Consider the following 11460-nt stretch of genomic DNA (forward strand, 5'->3'; position numbering starts at 1 on the left):
TAATAATAATAATAATAATAATAATAATAATAATAATATGAGAATTAAATTATAAAGGAATTATAGAATTCTAGTAGGACAAGGATTAGGAATCTTTGTGGGAAAGGGACTCCTGATTGGATCAGGAGCCGCAATATATAAATATACTATGAGGAGTCATAATACATAACGAAACTCTTGCAATAAAACTTTGCACACAAAACATTCCTCACCATAGAATACAAGCTCTCGGCCAACACAAGGTTTTGGGTTGAAAATTTCGGTCACCTTGTTTCTTCCACCGCTGCACTTCTAACGATGTACCTATTCCGGATTTTGGAAATTCGGATGGCATAGTCTCCACGCACAAATCACTTATGATTTCTAGTACAATCCAAGCGAGGAACGTAGTTTCCTATCATGAACTTAATTAGGCGATCAAATCCAGTGAACCGTTCATAGAGATTTACAAGAAGAACTATCTCCGCTTAAAAATCGGAATATGTTGGAGCCAAGCGTTTTATACGCGAAAGTATAACACTAAATGTCTTATGAATGTTTGTATTAACATACGATGCCCAAGAACTGTTTTTGAATGTCGAAACAAAATTTTTAAACTTTCATTTTGCCTTGGGTGCGAGAAAACGGTGTCCCAACATATATATCACAAAAATGATCAAAAGAAAGAATTAGAAAATCAAAATATGGCACTTAACAAAATGTTGTACCAAATTGGAAAAGTTAATATGATTACAGCAACTATAATGAGAACAATGGCAATGCAAGTGTATTTCCTCGAGCTCTTCTGGTACACCTTCGCTTCCTGAAGCTGCTCTGTCCCCCGCCTCACGAACGAGCTCGCATGCGCTACGTGGCTTTCGATATCGTTCAGCTGCTGCCCTTGAGACTCCACCAGAGCCGCCATGTCCAGAAAAATCTGGTGCAGTTCCATCAGGTTTTTCTCTATCTCCTTCACCGCGTCGTGTCTTTCTTGAATTTCCGATATGGTGTCCAAGATCTGGCCCCGGCCCTGTTCTTGAATTGCCTTTTGGAGGAAAGTTTCACTCTCACCGCTGGAGATCAGGTTCTCGATTAGCTCATCGTTCGCCTTCTCTCCAGTGATGGTGAAATATCGCCGCCCGACGGTTTCTTTGTATTCCTCGTTCATTCGAGCTCGAAGGCCCTGGAAATCATCCATCAGGTCTTTGAGTTTTTTACCGAGTCCGCTGACCACGGAGGTTCGAGTCCTATCGGCGGAAGATCCGGGTCCGCAGCCTGGGACACGCCGTTGGGCAGCATTTGATTGCTCTAAGGCTTCCAGCTTCCCTTTGATGGATTTTACAATTTTCAAGACTTCGGAAACATCTGAATCCATCCAGGCTCGGAGCTGTTTCATAGTCTTGGCGTTATGGACAGTTTTGCTCTGTTCGTTGGATTCTTGGAGCCGTTTATAGAGCTTGTCCACTTGGTTCATGTCTTGTTTGACTTTTTCGACTTCGTCGAAAAACCGGTTTAGGTCGACGGTTTCCATCCCATTGGCTCCTCCGGAATCGAGATCACCGGTCCTGAGGTCCTGGTATCTCTTGAAAGATTGTGAGAAAAGGTCGTTCATCTTTGGGCCGCCTCAATGGTAGTGTAAAAACCTATTTTCTTGGGAAATAGGGTGGTGTTACGGCGGCGGAAATGGTGGGTGGCTTTTCTCAACTTGTCTTGATCTCCTCTCCTTTTCGTTTTTGTATTTGCATGGTATGTTGATGAAGGGACAAGAAAAGGCAAGAAAAGCCAAGTGTTCATTCATGAAGAAATAAAGTGGATATATTATTTTGGTGATACTGATTTTGGGACTAATATTAGAAGTATTCAGATAGATTTATTTAATGATCAATCGATAAAAGAGGAGAAAATAATGGTTAATGGTTCTTATCCCTTCTAATTTCAACCTTAGAAATTTCATATTTTCTATTTGTTTTTACATAATATTAAAGAACAAAATCTACCATATTGTAAATTATTAATTAAATGTTTCTAAAATTACAAATACTAAACTTGTAAGGATCTATCTAGAGTAGATGCATGCAAGATTTTTTTCTTTCCAGGAAAAATGGAACGGCCAGTTCATCCATCCCCCAACATGCATCGTTTTATTTAAAATGGGAATCCTAATTTAATTTGACCATGCATAAGTACTTTTGGTGTCTAGTGCAATTAATATTGGGATTCATGATAACATAAATTGAAAAGCTATTTCAACGAAAGCATTTGGAAGAAAAAAGGTCACACGAATTCCTGGATTTCAGGCAATACTCTTTTGGATTGGACAAAAACTTGTATGAGACGATCTCACGAGTTGTATTTTGTCAGACAGATCTCTTATTTGGGTCATCCATGAAAAAATATTACTTTTTATATTAAGAGTATTACCTTTTATTGTGAATATCGGTAGGGTTGAATCGTCTCACAGATAAAGATTCGTGATACCGTCTCACAAGAGACCTACACTTTGGATTGACGAATTAATTTGAAAGGACGAATTTTATTTGAAAAAGGTTGAAAGACCACCGTGCATAATTATTATTGAAATTTCATGACTGACGTTTAATGAATTTTGTTCATTTAAACAAGTTGAGAAATTTGAATTCATTATATGAAATCCATCAATCCAAACACGACTTTGTGCTCATCACTTATTATATCAAACATCCTATTAATGGAACTGAAAGTTTGATCAGAAAACACGAATTTTCAAATGCATTTGATCAAATATTTGTGGTCTCGTTGAATATAAATATATACGATAATTCAAATGATCTTTTTGTTCGAGTAGGTATCAACAAGCTAAATTGTGGCTTGTGTTTTATCAATTCTAATGTAAAATAATATTTTTTTAATAATATTTTACGATTTTATCCGATTATGACATTTATTTTATCTGTATACTTATGCAAGCTGCATTGATAAAGATCTGGAATATATTTTAGTACCATGAGGTCAATTTTATTGTGTTGATCATGAGATTAATCACGTGTATGTTTCTAGTCAATTCAACCGCTTAGAATGTCACGCCCAAATTCGACAACTGTCCCCACTGTACCAAGACGAGTCTTTGCAGATTTCTTTTTTTTTTTTTTCACTCACACGCACCCTAAGAAACTTCCCAAAGGGTCACTCATCCAAAAATTACCCAAAGTCAAGCACGCTTAACTTTGAAGCTCTTATGTGATGAGCAACTGAAATGAAGATGCATCTTCTTAGTATGAGTAGTATCAATCAAATCTTTTAAATCATCCTCAACTGCACAGTCCCATAACTGAACAGTTTTGGAATCTCTCTTATTTCGGTGCGAAATCGCTTCATTCATGTTTCTTTCATCTAGAAGCCTGACAGGAGCCGCTCATTGTCTGTGCAACCCATGGCACTGGCGATCACACCCCACCTCTTCGACCTCGAGCCTCACATGCTGACCAGCTTCCGCTTGGTTCGTCCCCGAACCACACCATACTAGGAGAGGTCGGCTCTTATACCGACCGTAACGTCCCAGATTCGTCGACTGTCCTCACTTTACCAAGACGAGTCTTTTCAGCATGCTTATATCCTCACTCACACGCACCCTAGGAAAATTCCTAGAGGGTCACTCATCCCAGAATTGCCCCAAGTCAACCATGCTTAACAATGGAGTTCTTATGTGATGAGCTACCGAAAAGAAGATGCACCTTCTTGATATGAAATATACATATCAAATCTATTAAGCTATCCTCAACTGCACAGTCCCATACTTGAACAGTTTTGGAATCCCTCTCCTTCTGGTGTAAGATCGGTTCATTCATGTTCTCTCCGTCTAGAAACCTGTCAGAAGCCGCTCATTGTCCGTGGAATCTCATGGCACCGGCAATCACCCCCCGCCCTCTTCAGCCCCGGGCCTCACATTCCCACTAGCTTCTGCTTGGTTAGTCCCCGAACCACACCGTACTAGGAGAGGTCGGCTCTGATACCAATTGTAGCGCCCAGATTCGACGACTGTCCCCACTGTACCAATATGAGTCTTTCCAACGTGCTTATGTCATCACTCACACGTACCTTAGGAAACTTCCCAAGGTGTCACCCATACTAGAATTACCCCAAGTCAAACACGCTTAACATTGGAGTTCTTATGTGATGAGCTACCGAAAAGAAGATGCACCTTCTTGATATGAGTAGTACCAATGAAATCTTTTAAGCCCTACTCAACTGCACAGTCCCATAACTGAACAGTTTTGGAATCCCTCTCATTCTGGTGTGAGATCGCTTAATTCATGTTCCTTTTGCCTAGAAGCCTGCCATGAGCGACTCATTGTCCGTGCAACATCATGGCACCAGCGATCACCTCCCACCTTCTACGGTCCCGGGCCTCACATATAAATACAACATCTTGAAAATCAAACAAGAGTTTTTGAAGATAATTCAAAGCATGAGCAGTTAGCATAAAGAAATGAGCTAGTTGATAGCACAAGTTCTTGTGTAAGGATACATTTGAGATATACACTGTAAAGGATAAATTCCTCACACACAATCACTCACACATATATAAGAGAGTTGAACTTCAAATATTAGTTGAGTGAGTCTTCGCACAAAGACGTAAAAGAATGTGTTTGCAGTCTTTGCATATGAGACATTAAACAATATGCTGATTGTTAGGTGCTGCCTGCAATCTTGAATGCTATGAGTTTTAGTTGGGTTCTTCTCTTCTGGAGTGGGTTTGTACAAGGTGTTGTGTATATTAAAATCTTCTAGTGGATCCTTCTCAAGGAGAAGAAGGGTTGATGTGAGAGTATTTGAAGTCTCTGAACATCCATAATCAAATTCGTGTCTATTTGTTACTTATCATTTTCATTATTTTAAAGATGTATTCTTGAATCATTTTATGTGTTCTTCAAATATCAAAATATTGCATACAATGTGTTTGATAAAATACTTCAACCAAAATATTTTTACTCATTCAACTTGCATATATTTTAAATTCTTTACAAAATAGTTAATCAGTTTCTACAAAGTATTATTCGGGTGTCTTTCGCCTGGTTTAAAAACCAAACTCGATTTAATTAATCGGTGTTCAATATTTCAAGAACCGAACTATTTTAACTCAACGATTATCCCCCTAACCGATCCCATCACTAAGAAATGATATTTCCACGATAAGGAAATTACTTCAGCTTTTGAGATAACAAATAGATAACTACCTTACGAAAAATAAGTCAGTGAACATAGATAGGCATCGAGAAAAGAGTAGCATAATAAGTTTTGCATTTATACGGTACTAATATTAAATTATATTGTAAGTTGGATAAAATTTTTCTCCCCTAAAGTGTTAAGTTTTTTATAAGCATAAGGTCATTTGACATAATCTTGAGTTCCGAGGTTACATATAAGTGTTCGATGTTATGGCGAGATTTAGAATTGAATCATAATGTGAAGTGGTGACTCGATAAACTTGAATCATTTAAGTACTTGGAATGCTTGAGATTTAAGAAGACAAATGTATATTGATGATGGTGTTAAGGACAATATGTTTGGCATATACAAGAATGAGGTTTTAGTAAGTACCTGTCATTAAGATGTTCTATGATAATAGATACTATACTTATGGATCGAAACTGGGTTTGGCAATAGGAATATATTTTGGGGAATTTAATTATACGATCAGGACGACGTAACGTAAAGTCAACCAATTAATAAATCTTTGGGAAGATAAAATAACTTAAAGTAGTTTAGGATTTATAATTGATAGAGGATGTAGAGTTAGCTAAATCTTTGATTTCCTTGAGATCACGAAATTTGGTATAAATGGAAGATGTCATATCAGAGTACGCAGCGAAAGCGTGATAGAATGCAAAAATTTAGCCAATCGGATTAAGTATGAAGTGAATGAGGGAGCCTAAGCTTTTTAATAATCAATACTAGACAAATTTCGAGGACGAAATTTTATTTGAGGGGAGGATTTCCGAAAATCAGTCCACGTAAACCGCATTCATTAAAATTATTAAATTGCTAAAATATTTTAATTAAATGATTTTTAGATGCCTGAATGATATATTTTGAGTGATTAAATAATTAATGGTGTAATTTTGCTCGATTGCATAATTTAAAAATTTTCAGACGAATATCGATGGTTGGTCGGGGACAGAAGACCGGAGACGATTAAGGTATTAAAAATTTAAAACCTAATATTTCATTTTAAGTTAAGAAAATAATTATTTAAAATAATTTAAGAATTATTGTAATTTTAAGATCAAGTTTAAATTAATTAGTGGGAGCAAAATATTTTATAAGATATTTTTTTGTAAATTGATATTTTTAAATCTCTTAAATTGAGGCATAATAATTTTATTAATCTTAATGAGCCTAATTATTTATTTAAAAAGCTAGGCTTAATTAAGCACATTAATTAAGTGTTTACAAAATCTTTTTAAATATTTTTAAAAGAGTCCTATACACACCTAAACACACACACACCGAAACATACATAAAACTCACGTAAATTGAAAGTGAAGGTAGAACATGGCCGAAACTTGGAGGCCTGTAAAGGGGGAAGATTTCGATTTTTCTTCTTCGTTCTTCGACTTTATTCCTCGTTCTTCCTTCCAACAACGATCACTCGACTCCCTTGCATCCCAAGGTAGGTTTTTGGTAGGGTTTTGACAAGAAAAAAATGGTAGAAAAAAAAAATAGAAATCGTCCTCCGTTCGTCACTGACATTCCGCCACTTCTGTATTCGTATTTTGAGCGTTTAAAATGCAAAACCACATTTATAATCTTTTTTTTGCACCATTCAAACCATATTATGTATTTTTAATCATGTTTGCATGAATAATATGAAACCCTTTTTTTATTTTCGTTTTTATGGTTTGTACAAGTTAAAACTTGGGTTTTCATGCTTTCAAACTCATGATTATGATGCGTAAAGGGGATACCATCATAGGGCTATGAGAAAAGATGAATTTCAGTATGTTTAAGAGTGGTTAAGGGCCATAGTTAAGGGCTGTACATGTAAAGGAAGATGTTGACCGAAAATTGGGATCAAATGGGGCTAGGGTTTGCGTTTCTGGTCCTAGGCGAGGGAGACTACTATATGCTGTTTGGGATGTGTTCAAGGGTCCTAAGAGAGTCTATTCATGGTCCTATATGGGCTGTACAAGGGCTGAAAAGAGAGGATAAAGGTTGTAAGTCATTTTGGATTGTTTAATGTATGTAGGGGCGCGGCTTGGGGCTGGGGGTTCTAGGCTTTTTAAGCTTTGTCCAACAGGGTCTCTAGGATTCAGTCATAGTCCTCGGATGTTTAGCTAGGGGCTGGTTGAGTCGGCCATGGGTTAGGGTCGAAGGAATTGAGGGTTTGTGCAAGCTAGAGTTTTCGAAAATAATTAGAATTTTCCACAATGGTTCTAGGCTTTTTCAAGGGTTTTAATTGGCTTGATTTGGGATGAAAAATTGTTAGTAAGGTGTTAATAAGCTATGGTTCAAGTTGGGTAAATTTTTGAGTCGATACGAGTTAAAATCGGGACGTACGGTTAATTTTTAAAGCGAATTGAGAAATTAGTTGATGAGCTTAATTTTACATCTAAAAAATGTTTATGGGTGTATTTTAAGGTGTCATGTTAAAGTAAGGAATGAAAATTTTATGTATTAAATCTAGGAAGAAAATATTAAGATTGAATTTATTCGAGTTAAAAATACTTCATGGTTTAGTCATTAAGTTATTAAATTCAAAGGCTTAGGTTTACGTCTAAAAAAAAATATTAGAAGTAAAATTTAATCTTATATAATACTATGGGATAGGCTCGAGTCAATAAAGGTAAGATAAAGTAAAAATCGGGAATTTTGGAGTCCAGCGGTAAAATGGTCATTTTGCGTCTTAGGTAGTACGAAAGGCTTGACAGTGTCCTGAAGAATCATAATACATGCTAACTGATATTTTTAAATGTTTATGATGAAAATATAGTATTTTACGATATATGTTAAAGCTGTACGATTTTTCTTGAAAAAATTGTTATTTTACGAATTTTGAAGGACACAATATTTTATGAATAAAAAGGAAAGTAAATATTTTGAAGGATATGAATTGATTGTAACAAATATGATATGATATGATTGAGAATATCTTGAGGGAGAAGGCCTCAGAAGGAGCCCGTTTATGGGAGAAGGCCTAGAGGGAGCCCGACGATCGTATTTCCACTTACGACGAGGACTAGTGCCCGTTTCCATGTGCAATGATGAGCTAAGGCTGATCAGTCAACCACATGATGATACGTTACAGCTAGTCACTTTCAAGGATCAAACCTCGCTAAATCTCGAGTTTCTTATTCCTAAACTTCTAAAAATAGAAACCTTATCAAAATCGTCCACGATTCTCTCGTCTTTGCCGTACATTGCGTATTCTACTACCGAAAGTTCACATTCATAACATTCGGTTAAATACTCATTAAATCATACCAATACTTAAACATACCTTTAGACCACGTATTTAAATAAGTTCTAATTAATTTTCATGCACGCATGTGGTTAGTGTGTTCGGGTCTTCGGAGGTTACAGAATAATTCTCATTAATGATTGTTTCCAATTTAGATTTCTACCATCTGTTAGAACTACTATAATGCTTTCTGGTAAACCTTCAAGAGTCAAATGTCTGAATGCAATTTGGATTAAACCAATATGTAAAAATTTATGAGATTTTTTAAAAGGTTATATATATTTTTTATTTAGTAAATAAAATAACAATTTCTTCGATACGAAGAGATACTGATGATTATGTAGTTTTACAATTTTTTTAAGACTAATTTTTTCAAGTGTTCTTAATTTATAAATAATTTTATGTTTTATAAGAAGAATAATCTATTTATAAAATAAATCTAAATTTTCAAGTATATCATATTATTCGATCATGCTATTTTAAATAATACTAGTTCTTTCGAGATTATGCATTATAACAAAGTGTTATATCATAACGTAAACTATCATAGGCTCTAATACTTATAGATAATAAATAAATAAGTACATCATAAACGAGCAAAAAAATTCGACGAAGGAGAGAACATAAAATTAAGCTTAAGAATGTAAAATTAAACTTCTTTCTATATTTGTCAACAAAACGACCGTGTTCTCCACACTTCTTGTGTGTGGCTGCTTCTGCGATGTCCGATTACTTTCCACCGGAGCTTCTCGCTGAAATCCTTTCGAGACTCCCCGTTAAATCCCTAATCCGCTTCGCCACGGTCTGCAAATCGTGGCACTCCCTTATCTCGAACCCCAAATTCATCTCCTCGCACCTATCAAATTGCAAGAATAAAAAAACCACGCTCCTCCTGAGGCGTTACGATGCACGCGACAACGCAGAACACTATTCACTGCTTGAGCGCGCCGGTGGTGTACCATTTTCCGTCAACTCTGCGGCCGAACTCGAGTTCCCGTTTAAATCCCAAATTGGGTACTTCAGAATTGTGGGTTCTTGTGATGGGTTGATTTGCTTGTGCGATGATTACTTTGCTAATCGTTCTCGACCCATATTTTTGTGGAATCCGTCTGTCAAGAATCATCTCGATTTGCCCAAGCCCACCATCAATCCAAACGGAGCCCACGTTTTTGTTCTCGGGTTTGGAGCTGACGGTCAGGATTACAAGGTTGTGAGGGTGGTCTATTGTAAAAAAGATGATGACTTTTGTTACAGCGTTCCACCGGAGGTCGAGATTTTTTCGCTCAAGACTGGAAGATGGCGGAAGATGATGGGTGTGGATGTTAGGGTTCAGATAGTTGAACTTATGTGGTATCAAGTGTATTTGAATGGGGTTGTACATTGGATTGCGTATCGATTCCTCCCCGACAATAGTAGCAGAAATTCGATTCTAACTTTCGATTTCGGTCATGAAACTTTTGGTGAAATAATGTTACCTGATGATTTGTCACGGGTGCCGACGATGAGCATGTTTATAACAAAAATTATGGATTCAGTTGGAGTGATCAGATACGAGAGAGCGGTGGGTAGTGAGTACTGTGATGTTTGGGTGATGATGGAGTTTGGTGTGCAAGAATCTTGGACCAAGTTGTACAGGATAGATATGGTCGAAAGGTTGGAGAAAGTAGTTTCGTTTTTCGAAAATGGTGAAGCTTTAGTGGCCTCACAAGGCCATGAGTTGGTTACATATAATCCCCAAACAAAACATATCAAGGGTCTTGGTATCTATGGGACTGCACACTCGTTTTACATCGCTAATTATGTGGAAAGCCTTCTTTTGCTTAGAGGACAAAGTGGCGTTGCAATGTATGAGTTCTTGGAGGCGCAGAAGAACTGTTGATCTAGGTGGCTGGTGCATTGAGTGATAGAATTTTCATTCGGGCATTGTGTTAAAGGTGGTTTGCTTGAAGAAGATTGTGGAGTTTTTAGACACAGGCAAGCTTGTGATTTAAGGTATAAAGTTTCATGTGTTCTTGAAGCGAAATGTAGTTTGGTTTGAAGTGAATGTTTGTGCTTGGAAGAATAATGTTGTGTTTTTTTTTTTGCTTCCTTTGTTAGGTACTTGCAAGGTATGACAAATTTTTGTATTGACAAAACCTGCTGTTTTGTGATAAAATTTGTACTTTGTTGTCTGACCATGTGTATGTTTTTGCTTCAGAATGAATTAGTCAGCATGCTAAACTGTATGAAACAAATTTTTGCTGTATTATGTGACAAAATCTAGTAATTTACTTGTGAATGTTATCTGTTGCACCCCTTTTGTCTCCTTGGAGGTATTTAGCTTATGAATGGAAATTTGATCTTAGTTGGTCCATCATGTACGTTGGTTCACTAAACTTTCATAAATGGCTTTCAAGGCACAACCAAAGAACCAAATATTTTGTGAACTTCAAATATTTTGTTGTGCGCAGCATTTTAAAATATGGCATGTTGGCTGCCTAGGCGCTGGCCGCTGGCCGACTGCACCGAAAAGTGCTCTTCGACCAGCCTAGCAGCCCTAGGCACCCGAAGAATTACTTCTTTGTTTTGGATTTCTTTTGAAAAGTTTTTTGGGATTTTTAACTTAAATTAAAAGTTCAAATAAAAAAATGTAAAGTAAATTTTTTAAAAACTGTAAACCAAAGTTTAACAAGGAATGTGATTTGTGGACTTGTCCTAACACATCAAATTTCATCTTATTATGTTGATATGGTGGAATTTGTTAGTTGTACTTAGGTTATCTGATAGGTGACCATCCGATCACGGATCAACACCTAACGGATTTTAAAACCTTGGCTGTGCATAAAAAAAAATGCTGGTAATCTAAAGTACATTTGCTTCCTTTGATTCATATTAATTCCGTGTCCGAAGTCCGGTTTAGAGTGTGATGGGAACAAAAGTTTTCTGAAGTGGGCAACTTTTTTAAAAAAAGGAAAAAAAACGGTGGTTGGATGTGCTTTATTTTGAAACGCATAAAGGAAGCCAAAAGCCATAAAATTTGGCTTTTGATAGTCTTCTTTAGCTTC

At 36.5% G+C, this 11460-nt stretch overlaps 2 protein-coding genes across 2 annotated transcripts; one reads left to right on the plus strand and one right to left on the minus strand.

Annotated features, from left to right (window-relative positions):
• Window positions 1-436: 436 nt before the first annotated feature.
• Window positions 437-1796, minus strand: LOC140988801 (syntaxin-125-like). Its single transcript, XM_073457871.1, has one exon. It carries the CDS (start codon window positions 1589-1591, stop codon window positions 677-679), a length of 915 nt encoding a protein of 304 aa, XP_073313972.1. The 5' UTR covers window positions 1592-1796; the 3' UTR covers window positions 437-676.
• Window positions 1797-9032: 7236 nt separating this feature from the next.
• Window positions 9033-10587, plus strand: LOC140988854 (F-box/kelch-repeat protein At3g23880-like). Its single transcript, XM_073457929.1, has one exon. It carries the CDS (start codon window positions 9138-9140, stop codon window positions 10293-10295), a length of 1158 nt encoding a protein of 385 aa, XP_073314030.1. The 5' UTR covers window positions 9033-9137; the 3' UTR covers window positions 10296-10587.
• Window positions 10588-11460: the final 873 nt, after the last annotated feature.

Source organism: Primulina huaijiensis, chromosome 11 (genome assembly GCF_012295235.1).
Source record: "Primulina huaijiensis isolate GDHJ02 chromosome 11, ASM1229523v2, whole genome shotgun sequence".
NCBI lineage: Eukaryota > Viridiplantae > Streptophyta > Magnoliopsida > Lamiales > Gesneriaceae > Primulina > Primulina huaijiensis.

Excerpts from the sequence above, each read along its gene's own strand:
- LOC140988801 (XM_073457871.1), bottom strand. The coding sequence starts at position 1,591 with ATGAACGACCTTTTCTCACAATCTTTCAAGAGATACCAGGACCTCAGG.
- LOC140988854 (XM_073457929.1), top strand. The coding sequence starts at position 9,138 with ATGTCCGATTACTTTCCACCGGAGCTTCTCGCTGAAATCCTTTCGAGA.